Source organism: Neopelma chrysocephalum, unplaced genomic scaffold, assembly GCF_003984885.1.
Source record: "Neopelma chrysocephalum unplaced genomic scaffold, ASM398488v2 Primary Assembly neopelma1_26, whole genome shotgun sequence".
In the NCBI taxonomy this organism is placed as follows: Eukaryota; Metazoa; Chordata; class Aves; order Passeriformes; family Pipridae; genus Neopelma; species Neopelma chrysocephalum.
In genome coordinates, this window is record NW_020897695.1 from 13992744 (window position 1) to 14015039 (window position 22296).

At 41.3% G+C, this 22296-nt stretch overlaps 1 protein-coding gene across 2 annotated transcripts; it reads left to right on the plus strand.

Annotated features, from left to right (window-relative positions):
• The first annotated feature begins 862 nt into the window (after window positions 1-862).
• On the plus strand, window positions 863-19643 carry FKBP9 (FKBP prolyl isomerase 9). Of its 2 annotated transcripts, XM_027675650.1 has the most exons (11): window positions 863-1235; window positions 5049-5194; window positions 5804-5993; window positions 6682-6827; window positions 8964-9153; window positions 11243-11388; window positions 12632-12818; window positions 14696-14841; window positions 16334-16497; window positions 17133-17215; window positions 18037-18111. In XM_027675650.1, the coding sequence occupies exons 1-10, from the start codon at window positions 982-984 to the stop codon at window positions 17181-17183; spliced, it is 1620 nt and encodes a 539-aa protein (XP_027531451.1). In that variant the 5' UTR covers window positions 863-981; the 3' UTR covers window positions 17184-17215; window positions 18037-18111. The 2 variants fall into 2 exon arrangements, with proteins under 2 accessions (XP_027531451.1, XP_027531450.1); XM_027675649.1 differs by lacking the exon at window positions 17133-17215 and having other exon boundaries at window positions 867-1235; window positions 18037-19643.
• The last annotated feature ends 2653 nt before the right edge of the window (window positions 19644-22296 follow it).

A 22296-nucleotide genomic window follows, 5' to 3' on the forward strand; every position in this document is an offset into this window, starting at 1 on the left:
TCAAACCAAAAGAGAGCAGGTTTAGATTAGATATTAGGGAGACATTCTTTTCTGTGAGGGTGGTGAGACAGTGGCACAGGTTGCTGAGAGTTGTGGATGCCCTATCCCTGGGAGTGCTCAAGGCCAGGTTGGATGGGGCTCTGAGCAACCTGGTCTAGTGGAAAGTGTCCCTGCCCTTGGCAGGGAGGTTGGAACTAGATGATCTCTTCCAATTCAAACAATTTTGTGATTCTATGATTTTTCTCTATGTCATTTGCAAAGTTTTTCCCTGACAGGGAGCTGCAAATCCCTGTGACAGCATTGGTGTATGTCAAGCATAATTGGCCAACACAACCTCATATTTTTGAGGGTTTTGATTTACAATGGAACATTTACGCTGGGACTTAAAACCTACAAATACTCGAAGTCGTGTATGGACTACGTGTGCAAGCAGAGTGACAAAAAGCCGTGATGCGGGGTGGGGTCAATCCTCGTGCCTTCAGTCCGTCCCAGGGCGTCCAGCACCGCTCCCAAGAGCTGCGGGGAATCTGCGGAAAATGGCGGGGACGGGGGAGTGTTTAGGGCTCTCGGGGTCCGCCCGTGTCCCGTGCCACACCCGGGAGCGAAGGAGCGCCGTGGGGGCGGTCGAGGGCAGCGCCACGTCGCACCGCCGGCCCGGGGAGAGGAGGGGAGGGGAGCGGGGCGGCCGCGGGGGCGGCGGTGCGGGCGCTGCTCCGCCGCGCTCCGAACTGCGCAGCCCCGCGCCGGGCGGGGGGAGCCGGCGCCCAGGCTGCTCCTCCCCCGTCCCGGTGGGAGCGCTTCATCCACGTTTGCAAGTTTGTAGCGGCGGGAGGAGGAGAGGGCGGGCCGGGGCGGGCGGTTTCCCTTCCTTCCCTCCCTGCCCTTTTTCCCTCTCTTCCCTGTTTCCCCCCTTTCCCTCCATCCTCTCTCCCTCCCCTCGCCGCCTGGTGCGCCCCGCGGCTGCCCCGCTCACTGCGCTCCATGGCGGGGCCGGCGGCCCGGCGGCGGGGCCCCGGCTGCGGGTCGCTGCTGCTGCTGCTGCCGGCGCTGCTGGAGAGCTGGGCGGCGTGCCAGGCGCCGCCGGTGCCCGCTGCCGAAAGCCCTCTGGACGGCACCGAGCTCGGCGTCGAGCGGCGTTTCGTGCCCGAGAGCTGCCCGCGGGCCGTGCGCCCCGGCGACTTCGTGCGCTACCACTACCTCGGCGCCTTCCCCGACGGCACCCGCTTCGACTCCAGGTCTGGCATGAGCCCGCCGTGGAGGACAGCCCCCTCGGGGTTTGGTTGGTGTGAGGGTGCGCTTCGGGGGGAGAGAGAGGTCCTGGTCCCACGAGAGTGTTTCTTGCGGATGTGCAGAGGTTGTGGCGCTGGGCGGAGGCTCCAGTTGAAGTTCCGTTCAGGTCCCGCTGCTTTTTCCCAGCTGTGCCCCGTGGGTCCTTTTGGTATGACCGTCCTGTCAGCGGCAGGATGGGCAGTGTTGTACAGCGGGAACGCGGGACATACAGACCACCATGGGAAGATGTCTTTGAAACGTGAAAGGGCAGAGGGCTAGGGTATGACTGCTGGCGACTAGGGGCAAGACTGGTGCAGTGGCTGGGTCCAGTTCGCAGTAGTTTGCCCTTATGGATCCCCACCACGTTCTTCCAGCTGCTTCTCCAAGGCACTGAGTGGGAGCTTTGTGCTCCAAGAGAGAAGACTATAAGGTCTTATAGCCTTAGCCTGGTAAACAGGAGTGTATGTGGTATTGCAGTCTCTCACAGTATTTAGTGATTTCCTGCCCATTTCCTTCTGTACATTTCCTATGTCTTCTCCAGGCTCAAACCTACTCGAACTCAAGTGTTTCTGAATCATTATCCTTGCCAGAAATGTAAGAATTAACAGGCTGTACTTACATAGAATTTTTTGAATGAGATCCCCTTGAGTAAATGTGACCTATGTACAGTGAAGTGCCTGGCTCCTTTCCTGCTGTTATTTTAGCATCAAGAAGCCTAAATAGTGGGATCAGGAGATTGTGAAGGATGTTGATGCTGCTGACAGCTTATTTGTTTTTTCTTGCTTCATTCATTGCCACTGATCAAAGTATTACTCAGATAAAGCAAAATATATTTTCAGTAATCCTGGTAATCTGCCTTGTGCTTCAAGGAAACTACAGCCTTAGGGAAATAACTATACTTCAAAGTAAGCTCAGCTCTTCCTCTGAAGCTGACTTTATGTAGTATGCCAGTAGTGCCATTTCACCAGCACTTCTCTGGATAAAATGTGGGATGTGGTAGCTGGTGGTTCAGCTCGTGTTGGTGCAGTTGCAGTGAAAAGGCACAGCAAGGACAGTGAATTCATTGGCAACTGACAGGCTTGGAAAATAAGTCTTAGCTGCAGATGTGAGGACACAGAAAGGCAGCGTCCTTGTGGCTCATTTTACAAATATGTGACAATTGGAAAACCGGCCACGTGTTCAGAAGTGTGTTTCTGATTGCTGCAGATACATACTGAGGCTTACTTACACCCTGAGTTGTACCAGCAAACTTGTGCATTGAGGCAGAGCACCTGGAGGGGCTACCCAGGTACTGGCTCTCCTTTTAGCTCCAAATTCCTTGTCATTTGGTTCTGAATTATTTGGGGCAGTAAATACAGTTCTGTGCAGAACTGTACAATAATTATCTCTTTGGGTCCTCTAAATATCGGTAAATAAGTAGTAATGATGATACTCTAGTCTAACTTGAATATTTTTATGTCCACCTTAATTTCAAAAGGGTGCAAAACATCAGATTTGTTCAGCACAGGATTTTTTTTCTGGATGGCAGCTCATGTTGATGTACACTTTCATTATTCACTAACTGTGGTCTTTTTTAAGAATAATGACAGTGGTTTATCATGTTAAGACAATGGAAAAGTAAGAGGATTTTATGTTCTGTTGGTTAATGGAAGAAGTATTTTGGAGTGTTTGTTGTAAAATCTTTACTGTTCCCTGCATACAAGTTAAGGAGATTCAGTCAATTTATACAAAAATTAGCCTATTAGAAAGCCCATTTTCCTACCTTTTTTCTGTTAATTTGTTTGCTTTTTTTTAAAATTTATGAACGTGCTTACCAGCATCAGTTCAATCAAACACTACTATACAGTCTAGAAAATACTCTAGTTGTTGAACTAAGGGCAGTTTTATTTTGTTCTTCAGCTGTTGAAAATGCTCTTGAGTTTTAAAATTAGTTTTCTGTATTTCCAAACAGAAGATAATAATACTGCTCTTCGTGTTAAAAGGCTGTTGATAAAGTCTTACTAATCGTGACTGTGTCACATAAATGAACTAATGTGCCTGTTTATTATTTTTCTTTTGCATCAGCATTTGCATTTTGATTTCCATGGCCATAAAATAATTTGCACTTTAAAGTCTGAATTGAATTGCCTAGTCATCTGCTATTAATTTGGTAAATTCCACTAATGGAAATGAATTTTGCTTAGTTTTAAGGAATCTGCAAAGTCAGTCCTCCAAAGCTGCATGGTCTGATCACTGCTTTGTTCAGTTCTCTGCTTAACATCAATGTTTTCTTAGTTGTGCATTTATTTTTATTAAAAAAAAGCTCTCCTGTTCTAAGTTCATCCCAGATATATTGCCAAACTTTGTTAATTGGTACAAAATACCATTTTTGGGGGTTTCTTGCTACCTGTTGTGTAACTGATCTTAACATCTTAATTATGGTTTTGTGTGTGTAATGGAATTTGTCAGGAGCTAACTTAAATATTTCCTGTCCTTTCCTGGGAGTAGGAATATTTGTGGAACCGAAAGTGAATGCTCAGTATAGAGGATTGTCTATTTTAGGGGAAATGTTTGCTAGAACACAAAAAAAAAGGTGGAACATACAGAGAGATTGCTTGGTAAAATATTTGAGAGATTCGAGGGTCTGGGACTGTTAGGAGGCGCAGTGTGTTGTGGAAATGATGTGTACAGTCTTAGAAGGAAAGTTTGACATAATTTCCCTAGCAATATCTAGCTACTGGCTGCTTTCCAAAATATTTTAGCAGGCAAAGAGGCACAAACCTTTTTTTTTTTTCCCAACCTTTTTTCCCCCAGGTCTGATTTTTATATAAAAATAAAAAAAAAGAAATCCTTGAAATTATAAAAGGAATTCGAGCAAATGGAAGCAGTAAAATCTTAAAAATAGACATGAAACCTTTGAAATGCTTTCTGCTGTATGTTTATACATCGCTTCAGAAAACTAAATAACGGCAGTTATTCAGGCATAGCTAAGTGGGGTCCTTGTGCAGATTTAAGGTGGTCAAACTAACCACTTAAGCTGATGTTAGTGTTCTTCTGTGGTAACACTTCTGTTCTCCATCCCCTCTGGAAAACTGTAAATCATTTAAGCATCATTTCTTTTACCTTTTGAATGTTTATGTATTGTCACAGAGGAGAATCATTTAGCTAGCTCTCTTGTTTCTGGATCTGGCAAATGTGCTGTTTAAAACATGTCTCTATACTTTAATGAGAACTGTGAATGTGGAGGAGAAAATAAATAAATAACCAGTTGGCAAGCCTCACAGCTATTACTCAAAAAGGCATATTTTCGCTTTCCCCTTCTCCCACGGAGATTCCCCAACTGTGATGTCTCACATGGTGAAGCTTATCAGTCTCGTGCAATATTTTTATGATGTTACTCACCAAAATCAATGTGCTGAGATTGTACTGTGGGAGCAGTCATTCTTTTGTATCTCATAATAGTGTTTGATTTTTCCTTTTCTTCCTTAATTTTCCAGTGCTGCTTATGATATTAGTGTGTAAATTAGCTGTTTGTAGTTATGGGCTTTGGGTGCCTGTAGTACACATTGCACACTGCTAGAATGTGTTTCAGATAGACAATGAGCAGTGAACAGAAGTAGAACTGGGTTGAAATCTCGGGAACACTTGGATTTACCTCTTTTCTTAGCAGCTGTCTTGTGATGAAATTATGCTAACAGGGCAAGAGGGAGACCAAGGTAGAGTTAAACTCTCTCCCTCAAGGAAAAAAAAAAGTCGATTGGGGGTTAAATGAACTCTTTTGCCTGCTTTTCCCCCTTCAGCTATGACAGGGGATCTACATTCAACGTGTTTGTGGGCAAAGGTCAACTTATTGCTGGGATGGACAGAGCTCTGGTTGGCATGTGCGTGAATGAGCGGCGGTTTGTGAAAATCCCCCCTAAGCTTGCCTACGGAAGTGAAGGCGTCCGTAAGTACGGCCCCGAGCCAGTGAATGAATAGCTGGTTGTGTAAGTGATCCAGCAGAAGAGATAGAAAATGGAGTCACAGAAGAGAAGGGTAGAAATTGCAGGTACTGAATTTTGGAGAGGTTCTCCCCTGTCCTTCAGAGATGTTTGTTAAGCCTATAGCCTAGCTAATTTCTCCAGACACCCTCTGCATGCTGAAGGAAGAGCTATTTGTTGACTGTAGAGGACCTTCAGCAAATGAACCTTGCTGCTAAAGTTCACTATTTATTTATATCTATCTCACTGTTAAATACTTACTGTGGTTTGGCATTGCAGAGCTGCACAAGTTTTTATCAGTGCCAAAAGTAGCTTTGTTTTACAGCCTCAGAGAGGCAACAAATGCTAACTCAAGATGAGTTTGCCTGATAGGCAGCTTTGATAACAGGTCACCTTGCCAGGTTTCCCCCCTTAAATATCTGCAACAGTGGCAAGAGCCCAGAGAGTTATAAGCATAACAAGGAATAAGGTGTGCATTAATCATTCTTTTTAGGGTATGCGTGGTTTGGTTCCTTTTCACTGATGCCCTGTATAAAAAGGGAAACAAAACTGGGTGTGTTGTTTTGGTTTTGCAGCTGGTGTGATACCCCCCAATGCTGTGCTCCATTTCGATGTGCTCCTGATCGATCTTTGGAACTCAGAGGACGAAGTGCAGGTTCAGACTTATTTCAAACCTGAGAAGTGTCCTCGGACAGTCCAGGTGTCTGACTTCGTACGGTACCATTACAATGGAACATTCTTAGATGGGACCCTGTTTGATTCAAGGTATGCAGCTGTGTTGCGTGTGTGTATCTTAATAGGTATCTCACCATCATTTGCTCCCCTTTCACCGGTGTAACAATTAATGCCCATTGCCCAGAAACACGGGAAATGAAAGCTAGCATCATAGGTGTGTTAGTAATTTATTCAGGGATTATAGGATAGCAGTACTGACTAAAACCAATAAAACTGTACATTATTTCTGAATGGGCATTACCAACACAGATGCTTTTTTTTATTTTAAAGTCCATTCCTTGTATTTATATTACTATTTATTGCAGTCAGTTAAGTCTCTATAACCACTGCAGCATAGATACAGGTTAGATACAAGTTTTATAAACTAAGCAGAGTTTGTAATGAAATCAAGCTACCAACACTTTCCTACTGAGATTTTAAGTGTACAGTGTGTGTATTCATCAGAGCTCAGTGGAAAATGGTGCTTTAATAACAGCTACCATTGTATTTGTGAGTGACTTTTCAAAGCCCCTGTTAGGTTCCTGACATAGCTAAGCTCTCTGGAAAACTCTACCCAGCCAGCCCTTGGTAAATGAAGGACCAATACTTTTGGAGTAGCTAGTTGTGAGTTACATTGTGCGTAGTATGTGGATATATGTGGATTTAAAGATTGATATTGTTCTTTCCTGTGACTGTCTGACATTTGGCTGTGGGGCTTTTTTTTCTCTATAATTTTTAGCCATAATCGGATGCGAACTTATGATACCTATGTGGGAATTGGATGGCTGATTCCTGGTATGGACCAGGGTCTCTTGGGAATGTGCGTAGGAGAGAAGCGCATTATCACAATACCACCTTTCCTGGCATATGGAGAAGAAGGAGATGGTAAAAATTATTCCTTTAGTTACTCCTTTTTTTTTTCTCAATCCAAGTGAACTGTGCTTTAAAACAAACTTGACTTTCTATGTTTTAAATTTATGGGCAACATTATTACCGAGTTCAGACAGACAGAACAAAGTGGTGGAAAGAGAGGTTCAAAATGTGTTATGTACAGGATTGGATTGGTTAGAAAGTACAGGATTTTTAAAAAAATTAAACAGTAAATTGCTTTGTAGACATATTGTTGGTATAATTGTAGTATTTATATGCTGAAATTGTATCAATTGGGGAATATAATTTGTGATTAATATCTAGTGAAGCCAAAAACTTGGAGACAGGTGACTGCATAGTTCTTTCAATGACTGCCACAGAAAGCATAAAACTTTTGGGGAAAAAAAAGTATTTTTAATTCCAGTTTTGGGGGTTTTTTTGCAACCAATGCCTTAGCAATAACTACAAGGTGAATTAATTGTTTTGTAAGACTAAGCAGCCTGCAGATCATACATAGAGGTCCCCATTTTAAATGAGGGGGCAGTTAAGGATAGTTTGTGACTCTTCCTTGTGTTTTTACTCTGCTCTGATGTTTATGGATATGTCTGTGGTGTACAAGGTTTCATACGCCTTCCATGGCTTCATTACCATTAACTGTGATAGCCATCTCCATAGATAACAAAACTCTGTGAAGTTGTGTTTCAAAATTTTGCTGAGATCTTTAACTCAGTGGTTCTTGGTCAAAGCAACCCACGCTATAATTTGTACGTTGATGGGAAAGTAGTTTTTCACTAAGATACTCAATTTGTCCTTCTTCAATTTCCACCATGTGGTCTCCTGTTTTGATATTAACAGGATGGGAGGAGCGGATGTACCAGATTTGTATTCTAATGGTTATTTTGTGCACTTCCACGAAGTGTGTTGCGAATACTGGTAGACTAAACCATGCAGCTCAGATGGAGCTGGTGTGTATTGACTAAGATGGGTGTTGCTGAAGAGGCAGCTGTTTTCAATGAGGCAGTGCCATCACAGTAAGAGCTGTGTAAAATTTTTGAGTTGGAGAATTGAGTGAAAAACCCACTGAAACAAAAAATGACTGACTGGAAGCAAATTTGCAGAGAGATCTAGACAAATTAGAGGGCTGGGCAGTCACCAACCGTATGAAGTTAAACAAACTGGATTCTGCACCTGGGATGGGGCAGCCCTGGGTGTACAGACAGACTGGGGAACAAGATGCTGGAGAGCAGAAAGGGACCTGGGGTCCTAGTTGATGGCAAATTGAATATGAACAAATATGAGCAAATTGAATAATGTGCCCTGGCAGCTGGGAGGGTCAACCGTTCCTGGGGGCCATCAGGCAAAGCATCACCAGCCGGTCAAGTGAGGGGATTGTCCTGCTCTGCTCTGCCCTGGTGCAACCTCATCTTGAATATTGTGTGCAGTTTTGGGGCACCACAATATAAGAGAGACATTAAGGTCTTAGCGTCCAAAGGAGGGTGACGAAAATGGTGAAGGGCTTTGAGGGGAAGCCATATGAGGAGTGGCTGGGGGCACTTGGTCTGTTCAGCCTGGAGAAGAGGAGAACTCAGAGGACAAAGTGCAGGTTCAGACTTATTTCAAACCTGAGAAGTGTCCTTGGACACTCCAAGTGTCTGACTTCATGCAGTAACATTGAGGGGAGACCTCATTGCAGCGTACAACTTCCTTGTGATGGGAAGAGGAGGGGCAGACACTGATCTCTTCTCTGTGGTGACCAGTGACAGGACCTGAGGGAATGGCCTGAAGCTGTGTCAGAGGAGGTCTAGGTTGGATATTAGGAAGTGGTTCCTCACCCAGAGGGTGGTTGGGCACTGGAACAGGCTCTCCAGGGCAGTAGTCACAGCACCAAGCCTGACAGAGTTCAAGAAGCATTTGGACAATACTCTCAGCCACATGGTGTGATTCTTGAGGTGTTCTGTGCCAGGCCAGGAGTTGGACTTCGATGGTCCTAGTGAGTCTGTTCCAACTCAGGATACTCTATGATTCTAATTTATTTTGGAAGGGGATGTGCTTGATATTTGGCAGTAGGTTACTTTTCTTCAACAAACACGTTTAAGCTTCTGCTAGAACACCTGCTGTTTCTTACCAATTTTTCTGCTCTAACACTTGTAGGTAAGGAGATTCCTGGCCAAGCTTCCCTCGTCTTTGATGTGGTTTTGCTAGATCTCCATAACCCCAAAGATGGTATTGTTATTGAGAACCAGGTTGTGCCTGAATCCTGTGAGCGGAGAAGCCAGACAGGAGACTTTCTCCGATACCATTACAATGGCACACTTTTGGATGGCACATTATTTGATTCCAGGTAACCAAACCATTCAGCTCTACAGATTGCATTTCCAGTTTGGACTCCTCTGTCTTGTCCCTAATATACTCAAATACAATTCTTTGCTTTTCCTTCCTTTTTGAAAATTTTGAGTGGACTTAGAGTCTTCTTGAAAAACTCATAGAAAACTTTTCCCTGTGGGAGGAAAAAGAGCTAGTTTGTACTATGACAGTGTCACAGACGCCATCTAGGGGCGGTAACCCACCCGGTGAAGCCATGAGTGCTTTAGGCATGTGAGCCTGAAGACTCTTTGCCCTACAGTTCCTCTGCTAAATAGGTAATACCACCGAAGAGAGAGAAAATAAATATGATACCTATTTCATGTCCTGAGAATTGTGAATCAGTGTGCTAGTGGCTAGTTTGAGGTTAATTGTATTTGTACTTGAAAACTGTTTGCATTTTGAAGGCTGTTGTCTTTCAAAACTGAATTACAGAACCGCAGAATTCAACGGGTGTTTCTGTGATAAAGGAAGAGGGATTACTTTCACAGTAAATTCAAAGCTCTCTGGGCACATGAGCCTTGTGTACAGAATCATATGATGAATAATACCCTTGTAGCTTTCTGTCACTTTTGTTCCTCTTAATTGAGCAGTACTTTACCATCCCACTCCAGCTTTCAGAACAGCTGGCAGAAGTAGCTAAAAGGAGATGAAAATGAGCCAATGTAAATGTTTTATGAATTAAACTCATGGAAAAATATTTAGTACTGCAACAGCAGCCATCACTGTAGACCTTGATTTGCAGCTTATGAAAGCTTGTAAGTTAAGAACCTAAATCATGTCCACAATGCACCTACCCAGAATCTTTCTTTTTTGAGATGTAAATTAGTATTGTCTATAGTAATTAAACAAATTTTGAAAATAACTGTATTACTTATATTAGGGTTGTTGTCAATAAATAGTAATAAGTGCTTTGTAGACAGCAGCCTCTACATCATTCTGAATTGCTGACAGTTGTTAGAGGGCACATTCATTACAGCATTGTATCCTGACCTCCTGCAGAATTCAAAGATGAAGAAATAGAGCAGCTAACAATAGTTATTGGAAACCCTGAAGTTAATTATCCAGGAGAAAAATTGTTACTAGTACAGGGAATATGCCAAAAGCACTGTGAATGGCTGGGGTTTAGAGCTCTAATAATATTTTCCTTTTCTTTTTTGCTCTGAAATATTCAGCTGCAGAACTGCCCCTGGGTAGCTCAGCCAGGGCTGTCTTCTGGACTTAGAGCAGTTGAATAAACCTCTGATTACATCAGGGTCTGGTCTTGTACTGGTCTTGTTCTTTCTCAGAGCTACCTTGTAAAGATTAATTGAAACCTTTCTGCCTTTTCTTCGTTGGTCTGTGCCTTTATGTAACATGCCTTGAAGAAAGGCAGAGGACAGTCATGTCCTTGTAATAAACATCAATTGCCATTGTAGCCTTGTTTTACTCTATCATTAGGTGTTGTAGCAGGTCCTTCAACCTACGTATAAGTGGTTGACATGGTTTGGAAAGGAGGGATAATGTTGATATTGCTTTGTTGTAGTGATTCATTTTAATGTTGTGCATCCCAGAAGAATCTATTTGTCCTGCCTGCTCCTTGTAGTAGTTGAACTACATAGCTGTGGTTGTGAAATGAGGTAGTTTGAAGGATGTCTCATGAGAATGAACTTCAGCTATATCTAGTTGATAAGTACTTATTAAAGTAGTGTCAGGGCAGAGGAAATTTTAAAGAAGAAAACTGATTTTTTTTTTTAGTTACTTGTCAAAACTTGTTTTGTGCTTAGTCTAAAATACATAAATAAGTGTGATTTTTCTTTCAATATATAGTAGAAATAAATTTTCAAATTTGCTAGCTGTTCGCTAGCTAGGGTCCCACTACTGGGTAATAAGTGGCACGTGTCACTGGCTGATGAAACCTGGTGGCCTGGATTCATGGAACATGGTGATTGCTTTGTTCTTCTCTGGTGCTGGTTAATGACCGTGTGTTTGACCTTAACTGGTTTAAGAACTGTGTTGCAGAGCTATTGCAAGATTCCATGTTTTCTTGAGTACACCTGACAGTGCTAAAATGCAAATATTTTCCATAGTTATTCACGAAACCATACGTATGACACCTATGTCGGGAAAGGTTATGTCATTGCTGGAATGGATGAAGGTTTGCTAGGTGTGTGCACTGGTGAAAAAAGAAGAATAATAATCCCCCCACATCTTGGATATGGAGAAGAAGGAAGAGGTGAGCTTGAATTTGCATTCAAGTCTTCCATAGTTAATGAGGTTTTCTTTATTGTTTAGTTCGTCTGTGTCTGTTTTCATTTTTCTGGCATTTTAAAAGTTTATGAATTAGTTTGTTATTTTGTGGACATAAAACTGACAAGACTACACCCAGAATATGCAGAATTATTTTAATTAACTCAATAGGTAGGACAATAAGAATACAGAACAATCTCACATGTAATTGGTAGCCTGAACTCATTTGGATAATTAGTGTTTCAGAGAGACTGGTACTTGCTGACCGGAATTTGTTTGGATAATTAGTGTCTCAGGCAGACTGGTACTTGGGTGCCAGGAGCTCTGCACTGTGAGATCTTCCAACCTGTGTGTCTTAAGCTCTGTATCCTGAAGGAGTTCATCCTGTTTTCTTCCCCATTCCTTCCACAGCCACAGGTTTTGTGGAACTTCTAAGCCTCCTCTGTAAATGGTGGATGCATGTAACAACGAAGTATCTGTGTATGTATAACATACAATTAACATTCTTTTGGGAAAACTCATTAGTACCTAAAAGGATTGCTGTGAGAGGTTGAATATGATAACTCTGATAGCCAATATGGTGTTATGGCTGGTGTTTAAAAGGTGGCTTCTGGGATGTTATTTGAATAAGTGCCTTAAAAGAAAAGCCTGTTTTCTGGGACTGCAAAATCTGTGCTGTTGACTTGGGAATTAGACTCCTTTACCAACAAACCCCATTCCTGGGTCTGGATGTATCCGTCAATTTTGGTAGTGCAATTACACATAATCCTGGGGAGGCAGGGGATAAATTGCCTGCTATCAGGACATTTTAAGGAAATGTAACTTTTCAGATATAGTGACATTCTTTGAAGCACGAGAACTCCTATGAGAATTTTGATGATCAATACTGAATTAGTACGTCAAAGACAGATGAGTTATTTAGGATGGTCACAGGAAATATGTGATTATTGCTTCATTTCTGCATAATTTTCAATTTCAGAATAATGAAAATTTTTTCCTTCACTGTTGAACTTTGAAGTGCATGTTTAGTGCTTTCCCAATGGTTCTCTTTTCTACACTGGATGCAGCTTCCATTCTGTTGCATCTTTTAATTCTGAGTGAGAAGAGCAGATTGACTCAGTAACAGATGCAGCGGGAATACATATTCTTACAGGGTGCAGTACCTGGTCATCATAAGCCTGTTTGGTTACCATTTCTTTCTCTATTTATCTAATTTGTTTCCTATTTAGGAAAAATTCCAGGATCTGCAGTGCTGGTCTTTGACATCCACGTGGTCGACTTCCACAACCCTTCAGATTCTGTCGGCATTACTGTTAACTACAGACCTTCCAACTGCACCATATTGAGTAAGAAGGGAGATTACTTGAAATATCACTACAATGCTTCGCTCCTGGACGGTACTTTGCTAGACTCGACGTAAGTATTTGAATGATCTGGTAAGGAAAATATTCCCAGCAGCTGTAAAAGCAGAATGAATTGCCTGCAAGGCAAGCTGTCAGGGAGTAAAGATTTTTTAAGAAAAAAACTAAGTATTTATGTAGAATGTATTTTTCTTTTTATGTCTGCCTGCCTAGGATGTATAGGAGGAGGAAAGTAAAAGGCAATCTGTCATAGCATAATAAGAGAACTGGGAACAAAAAGGACGTGGGAGTGTCTTGGAGAAGAACATAAACAGTATATGTGGAGTGATGAAACAGTTTGTCTGCATAGCATTCTGTTTAAATGGGCTAATTCAGGTGTCTGGACTGGTAATGCCAGGACAACATAGAGCTTGTTATGAATGAGCTGTCCTGGTTTATTCAGTTTTTTGGGTAGGATTTTCACTCTGTGCTGATTCAGTGCTCCTGAGAGAGGTCTGGTCAGGCTGCTTGGTGTGGTCTTATTAAGGATATCTTGTGTGTGGTTTATAGAGGATGGTCACCTGTCATGTCTGTACTGTGGATGGGTGCTGGTTTTTCTGTACTGTGGTGCTGCGTTGTCAGCATGGAGAAACTGTCAGAGGGCTTGATCATGATGGTGATGATAATGTTCCTCTTCCTTCTGCCTGTTGACAGTGGGTTTATGAGGGAAGCAAGAGATTGCTCCAGTCTGTCTCCTGTAGAACTAAAGTGAGCCTGTCACAGTGTTTGCTGCAGCTACAAGAATACTTCTGCTAGCTTTTTTTTTTCCCCCTTCATCTTTTGGATAGCTCAAGTCATCCGAATAATATTTTATTTTTTGGAAGGGAAGTTGGGAAAAGCTATTTTTAACTAGGTTATAATTAATGCAGGAAGCAGCTCATAGGATTCACAGTGTACACAATAGTTTGCAGAGCTGAAAAGCTGCCTTAGGTTGGTGCACATAATGCAGTGCTGTAGGCAAGTATGTATACAAGTAACGTGTTTGGATTCAAAACACCTTTTATATGACAGGAAGGCTGAATTCTGTAGCAGGCTGAATTTTGTAGCAGGAACCAAGCGACATTGAGACCGTCTTATTCAAAGCAGTTTATAGAGTATCAAAGATCATGAGTCATGTGCTCCTAATTTTAAGGCTGACCTCGTAGCCACTGAACTGTTTTCTTTCCAACTGATACTCTGTTGTACAAGCATGTCCTGCAGAGGCACAGCCAAGCCAAATAACCAAAGAAAGGAGACCAACAGAATAAAGTCTTAGTGCTGCACACTCTGCTTTTAGAATCACAATACGTTTATCTTCTGGGCTTTTAACTTGTGATAATTTCTAATTTTAGAAATGAGCCACATTCAGCAGGGTATAATTCAAAATTTAATATGGGTAAATAGCAGCAGTAGTAGTATACTTCCAGGCTGTTTTGGTTAAGTAAATACAACATTACAGTGACTGATTTCATTTAAAGGGATGGCTGATCTATGAGAATGCACCCAGATCCCCATATAGGAGTGATGGATATGGGTCAAATGTACATCTGGAATTTTTACATCTGCCAGAAAGTCCAACTGCAATAGTTAAAAATATGTGAAAGGCAAAAGCCCTATCTTCAAGATAAAATGCCTCGGGGGTGTAATTGGCATGATTAATGATTCTTATTGGATTTCATTAAAGAAGGCTATAATTTTAGTGCCAGAGGACATGTCAGCAGCAGGGACGTCTGTTTGATGCTGGCTGTAACTTGAGAACAACTTCAGGTAACTTTTTGGTAGAACAGAGCATTTGGCATGAAGTTAATTTTTGGCAGTGACAGGACACTAATTAGAAGATTTTGTGGTGATTTTGAACAACAGAAATTCTGCATGTTGAGCGTGTTTTTTAATTCTTCTTTCCTTCCTCTCTAGACACAGCCTTGGCAAGACTTACAACATAGTTCTTGGATCTGGACAGGTAGTAGTGGGGATGGACATGGGCCTTCAAGACATGTGTGTCGGGGAACGACGAACAGTTGTTATTCCACCTCATCTTGGTTATGGAGAGGATGGAGTTGGTAAGTGCACATCCACTTAGCATCCCTTGGGTAAATGAAACACAAGTATGCATGTTTTGTTACTTCGTATGTACTAGGTCCTAAGGTGAGTGTGTCTTAGCTGCTTGAATGGGATTTTTTTAGAGATCTTTCATTTCATTATTTTAGACACTCCCCCTCCCATCCCATTCCCCAGTGGAATGAACATACTGTCTGTTTTTGAAATCATGCTGTTGCTATGGCCAATAGAAAGACTGTCACAGTACAAAAGGGAACACGTGCCCCCAGTAATGTTGCTTTGTCAGAATGGAATGCTCCAGGCAGTCTGGTGTTGCAGAGGGATGTAAACGCTGTTCTCCATGGTAGGGAGCTGGGTGCTCGCATTTGAACATGCGACGTTATTCAGAAACAAAACTGAAGGGGGCTGGTCAGCACTAATATGTTAGGAAATGCAAAGAAAACTCAAAATACGGAAACTACATGAACTGAATGTAGGATGTGAAACAGTGTATTGGTGCTGTTGAAACCCCAACACCAATACATTTTAAGGAAACTTTAGAGCATTGAGGCTTGTCAATTTTTAATGACAGGGACAGCAGTAATAAAAAGAACAATGCAGAAGTGACAAAAACTATCATGTCCCAGTGTGTGTTGTTGTTACTGGTCTTCCAAGTTAAAAGACTTGAGGGAAAGAACTCTAAGAGGAGGTCACCAAGATCAACAAATTCTGATGTATATGGAAACATTTAGTTGTTCTGGTCTTTGAATAGCTCCAGAACAGTTTGTAGATTATAAAAACTGTAAGGCATCATGTACCACACTGAAAGGAAAATTAATTTTTGTTAAGAGATAAGAATGCATTTCCACTAAGTGCATTTCCATGAAAAATTAAAAGTATTATATATACAACATTTTGTACATAATTTTATCTATTATATAAAACTGCATAGTTATATATAATAAATTGAAAATTTCCTCATAACGTAAAAAGTCTACTGTGTTTAATACCTGTCATAGGTATTTACCATTGTTCAAGTTACATTTGATAAGCATGGTCTGAAACATTACATGAGTGTTTTGGTATATACCTGGCTCTCTGAGAAATTGCTTGTTTGCAGTCTCTTGCAAATAGAAGATTAAAGGTGACCTTGACTTTTCTTTTTCAAGGATAAATTAAACTCCTTCTGTGGTTTCATTGAGGTAACATCCCAAGCTGTTGCAACTCTGTTGAATCTCACAGGAGTACACCGTGTATCTGCTAGATAAAGGAAAATGGATTTATTCCCGCAGTTTTAGTTTTATAAATAAAAAAATTGATGCAGTTTTATTATGAAAGCTTTCTTTATGTTTTGATCACCTCCTTGAAGTAAACAGGAAGATTTGATGGACTCGGGATCACAGTAGAGAAGTGCCTGTTGGAATGGGAAGAAAAATTTAATTATAGATTAAAAGGAAATATACCCTTTAATGTAAGTGAGGATAAATACCGATCTTTGATGTTTTTTTGTGACAGAAGGTGAAGTGCCTGGTAGTGCTGTCTTAGTTTTCGACATTGAACTGCTGGAACTGGTGTCTGGGTTGCCTGAAGGGTACATGTTTGTATGGAATGGGGAAGTCTCTCCCAATCTTTTTGAAGAAATAGACCAGAATCATGATGGAGAGGTTCTTTTGGAGGAGGTAAGCTGAAACAATGAAAACACCTGCAGTGGTTTTCTCCTACCACTATCATCAGGATGTTTTCTCTTACCATCATCAATGCGGATGTTGAAGAAGGGGGTCTCTCCTCTTCTCCTCTCTCCTCTTCTCTTCTTCTGACATGGTGTTGTCAATTTAACAGGGAGGCAGCATGTCAGTTAAAATATGATTATTTTGCTTTAGAAATAGAACCAGAAAGAAAAAAAAAAAAGAATGGCCATGCTTGTGGTCAACAATAGATCCTTAGGACACAAGTGTAAGAGGCAGAGTTGGCATCCAACAATCCTTCACTGTATCAGCCTTCTCAGTGTCCATTAATTGGCAGTTTGAGATGAATTCCTGAGCCAAATCTGAGCCTGCAGTATATCCAGGAACTGTCTAATCACTTCTGGAGCCTGGCAATGCCTGTTGCCGCTCCTTCCATGGGTGAATTGTGTGCTTGTCAGTAGGTGCCCTAATTGAGGGCTGTTTGCCTTTGCCACACCATCTCCGATAATATAAACCTCTGTGAGGTTTTCCTCTGCATTTTAACTCAGGAGTTCTATTTTTTTCATTCTCTTCTTAAGTCTTCTTTGTCACCTTTCTCTGTCATTCTGTTTTGTGTCTTTCTGGAGTAGAGCTGCCTGCAGTGCTCAAGGGGCAGGTTGTGGCCCTGTGGAACAGCATGAGATGCCTTTGAGGATTTTAACAAGCTAATGGGGTAAAATCAAAGTCTTGTTTTCCCTTTTTCTAGCACTGTCTTCCACCTCTTTGTTTTACTTCCATCTCCACTTCTGTTCTTGCAGAGAAGAGAGAGCTTTTACTGGTTTAGAGAATGAGGTAGGATGTGGCTTTTGCTATCAACATCCTTCTGGTCACCTAGTGGGGAGGAGGAGAAGCCAAGGAAATACGAGAGGATGCGTGGCTTAAAAAGTGTAAATGAATGTCAGCAATAGCTCTCATTGCTGAAAGTCATTTAACAAGTAGCACCAGAGATAACAGTAATTGGGAAAGTTGTGTTTGTCTTTCTGGTTTTGGCAAGCCAGCAGTATGACTTCAGTCAGATGTTGTATCACCTTTAATATTACCTATAATAGCTTCATCATACATATTGGGAGAAAGGTCTTTAGGGAAAACTAACCTTACAACCTTCCCCACACAGGAGTCAAGTGGAAGGCATAATGCCTGAAACTACTTTGACAAATCTCATGGTATCCTGATATTTAAAGTCTCATTTCTGTGTTTCATTCTTTTTCTCTTGTGTGTTGCTTCTTGTAAGATGCGGGCGTATGTCTGTAAGCTTCATGTATTGGCATGCAAACCTACCCCCTCTGGAGTGACTAAACCTCCTGTGTCTGTCCTAATTAGTTCAATTTAGGTGGGAAAGTTTATAGGGTAGTAAGAGTGTACTTGTACGTACATCTAATAAAATTGTAAAATGCTGGATAGTCGATGACAAGTAAATGCTAGTTTTGAAATACTCTTCAGTTTTAAATGTCCATTTAATTGTGAGCTGTTTTCTTCTCCTTTCCCTCTGCTTAGTTTTCAGAGTACATCCAAGCTCAAGTCGATTCTGGCAAAGGAAAACTAGCTCCTGGTTTTGATTTTGATAAGATTGTTAAAAATATGTTCACCAATCAAGACCGGGATGGAAATGGTAAAGTTACTGCTGAAGAATTCAAGTTGAAAGATCAGGAGGCCAAAGAGGAACACGATGAACTGTAAAGATAAGAAAAAAAGAAGAGTCCTGAGCTGACCTACTGTTTGAACACGTGTACTGGAAGGGGTTTTGGCAAGCATGGTTCTGGAAGGATAGCCTGGGTCTGCCTGTGCTGGGGTGTGGGTAGGCTCTTAGAATAGGAAGAGATTTTTAGTTGGAACTGTTAGGTATATCTGAAGAAAGTGTTAAGTGCCTCAAGGTAGGATGTATAAACAGGTAAAGAGTGTACTGCCATATGTGGTGTCATGATCCACGTGATCTCTTTTTATGCTAAAGATCAGAAGTTCTCATGGAACAATACACGGTCACTTGGATGGATGGTAGAGAGAAAACTTACCAAGTGCTTTTAAAAGAGTTTTTAAAACCCTTCTGTATCAGAAATAGTTGTGCAGGAGAATGAACCAAAATATTCCCCTTGAAACTAACCTGTAAAAGTTGTTAGCTGTTGATCCCAGTTCCTTTCAGAAGGCGTGAGCACTCTTTCCAGTAACTGAACAAACTCACATGGATATTTGCCAGCAGAAAATCTGATTTGCAAATTGCAGAATGTGCAAGCGATGGCTGTGCCATCGCAAAATTTCCATAAGCTGTGAATTAAATTAAACAGGCCTAGAATCAATACTGTGTATGTGTTGGGTTTTTACCTCACGGAATAAAAGTTTTCTTCCATCTGTATTGTATTGAATTAGTAACCTTGTTTCTTGCTGGCTAATGTTCCCATCAGTGATTCCAAAACCTTTCCAGTTGCAATCCTGGACATTAAATATTAGTATTACAAGTCCAAGTGCTGTCATAAATACTGGATACAGTTGATTTTGTGTTGGGCTTCTGTCTCCTATTTTGGGAATTGCTAGACTAAGGAGTAAGTGCTTAGAGCTTAAGCAGCAGAGCAGTCTGCAGTGGCAAACAAACAGACAGACAGTGATAAAATCAAGAAATAGGCCCATCTGTTTGTGTGTACAAACGTTCTGGCCTATCCCTCAACACAGAGTCAGCCTGAGAGTGCTGTTTAGATTATATGAGCTCTTGAGACAGTCACCCGTTAGCTCGATAAAGGGAGCAAAGCTGCTTAGCACTTAATACCCATAACGCACATTTTTTGGAAGGCCGTGTGATTCCCCTCAGTACACTACATGTAAAGTGCACAAATATGTATAGCGAGACACTGTCAAAGAGGAGTAGGAAGGGAGTTGTGTTTCCATTATATGCTTTCTGTCTAGTTTCTTGCTTTCCTTGGTCTGTACATGTGGGATGTAAGCTTCCTGAGATGCTCTTTCTAAAAGCTGGTATTTCAGTTGGATGAAAACATTTTGTATTGGTTTTTAATGCAGTTCTTACAGAAAGTGCAGTGAAATATTTTTTTGAGTTTGATACCATTAAATGTTGGATAACTGATCTTTTTGTTAAATAAAATTTCTATCAACCGCTACTTTTTTCTTTCTGGCATTTTTGTGGGTTGGGATCTTGAGTTGAAGCAAATACCCTTCCTGCAGCTCTCTTCTCTTGCATGCAGCAGGCTTATCCTAAATATGTTCAAATTTGCTGTTCATCTTCAGGAAAAATATTTTAAACTAAGATTATGGGTTCTATATTTGATTCAAAATTATAAAAAATAGTAGACCACTATTAAAGACTTTTTTTTTCATACCTCACACAGGTGAAATGAAATAATTCTTTGGCTTTAGGAGGCATTTTCTAAATTCCCCATCCCATATTGCCATTGGCTGTGACAGCTGGGAGGGTGATGGGGACTCCAAGTCTTTCACTGAATGCAATTGTCTTACACAGAAAACAGCATTTCATTCCCCAGTCTAGCAAAAGCAAACTCACCGAGCTGTGCATGTGAGGTTTGATGTTTTCACTTAATCTGTAGCTCAAAACCCACATATATTGCCTGTAAAATGCTGGAAGTCTGGTCTGATTTGGGCTTGATGTAAATACAGGCTCTTTATAGCAGATGTAAAAATGGTGGATATTGGTGACTGGTACTTGGAATCAAAAGGTTTATGTCCTGAATGGCTCCTCAGAAGCTTCACTGTCTTGTGAAAGCAGCTTCCTCAGAAGACTGTTGCACACATTTTTCCCTTTTGTTTTATTGGGAAGCAAGTTGCTCACTTTTTGCTCTGGTTCAGATGCGTTGCTTCTCCGTCCTGACAGAGCTGAGAGAAGGAGTGGGAAGCAAGTTGTGATTTGAGTGCTGTCAGAAGCAGTTCCCAGTGTGGAAAGAGCTCCTTATCCTTACTCTGTTCTCATACATACCCCCAAAAAACCAAGTCTGTCTTCTGGGTATCTCCCCTCCTTTTGGGAGTTTGGAACTTGATGATCTTTATGGTCCCCTCCAACCCAAACCATTCTGATTCTATGATATACTGAATTGTTTTGTCTGAAAAAATCTTAGTGAATGGACCCAATCTTTCTACACAGAGGAACATTCCAGGTGGTGGGCTGAAGAGTTCCCAGTAAACCAGGATAAACAGAGTTGTCCTCCAGGGCAGATGCAAGACAAAGAGCAACACCGAAGTGCAGGCAGTTGGTAATCCCAAAGATCGCTGTGCTGGATTTATTTGGAAGTGATGGGATAGCAGAGGTGACTTTACCAGTGCCTCCAGCTAGGGTAAGTACATCTGAAATTCTCATTCCATTGCTTCTTAGGCCTTAGCAAACATGGCTTGTGATCCATCTAAAGATGTTTTTCTGTCTAGAGGAAGTATTTGTTGCCCACTCACCTCATCCCTCCAAGTCTGGAGGTTGCCATTTTGGAAATAAGAATGCAGCTTTGGGGAAAATCGGAGAATATAAGGAAAAAGTTGCTGCAAAATAATTGTATTTATACTGGGCATTGCCCAGACAAACCAGGTCCATCTAGCTGCATTAGGCTAAACTGCATACAATCCAGAATTTCTGACTGCTAACATAGAGCCAATCTTTTCCTTTCTGTTGGTAGCAATTTGCTTCTCCCTCTAGGGAAAGCTCAGGGCCACCTTCCTGAGAAAAGGTTTGCGCTTATGTTGAATCTTCTACCCACTGCTTCTCAGGGTGTGTGGCAGCCCCCTAAAAGTGAGGGCAGTCTGCCTGCCTGTTCACTAAACCAGAGCCTGGAGGCAAGGGAAGCTGGCTGGGAAGTGAAACTGTGCTGGTGTGGACTGGGAGAGCTCAGCACAGCCCTTGCACGCACAGCTCCAGCAACAGATAATCCCTCTGAGTCACCAACCTGTTAGAGAGGGTGACCTGTGAGGAATATGGATATATGGTAAATATTTTCTACCTCAAAATGTAACATATTTTTTTTAAGGAGAAAGTAGCAATTTATAATTTATCTATTTGTATCTATCTACCTATTTAGAATTTATCTGTTTGTTTAGAATGTATCTATTTATGTAGCATTTAGAATTTATGTATTAGTATCTATTATCTACTAGTATTTAGAATTTATCTATTTAGAACTTATCTATGGAATATATCTATTTAGAATTTATTTATTTAATTAGTATCTAGATACTTTTTCACATACTTAACTAACTTTAGAAAAATAGATCATAACTCTCAAGCGTCATTAATAGCCAGATGTAACTAGCTGGTTAAGCTAAAGAGGGGCTCTCTAGAACTCAGAATGCTGCTACTCCTCTAAAGAAACAGGCAGGTGCTAATCTCAGAGCTGGGCAGCTGACTGCTGTTAGAAAAGGAAGTTGCTGGCAGCCAGGGTTGGCAATTGCCAACTGAATTGTCTGAGGCTCAGTGCAAAAGAAAAGGAACCTGTGTCTGTACCGTGAAAAATCCAGGTATTTATAATTATTTTTTTTCTGTCCTAATTTGATAACAATATTTTCTGCTGTAAAATCCCACCTATTCCAAGTATATGAGAAATTTTGCTTAAATCAAAGTTTGCCGTTGTTGAACTTGAATGTTATTTTTTTCCTTTAAGCTTAAAAAAGGCATATTTAGCTAGTACTGGGTGCAAGTTTTTGGCTCAGTTCAGGACTATTAGTGTGTGTTTGACAGTAAGAGGACATTTGAGCTGGCTGCAACACCCACTCAAGAGGAGGAATCATTTTCAGCTAAATAAAGGTCCCAAATACTTGACC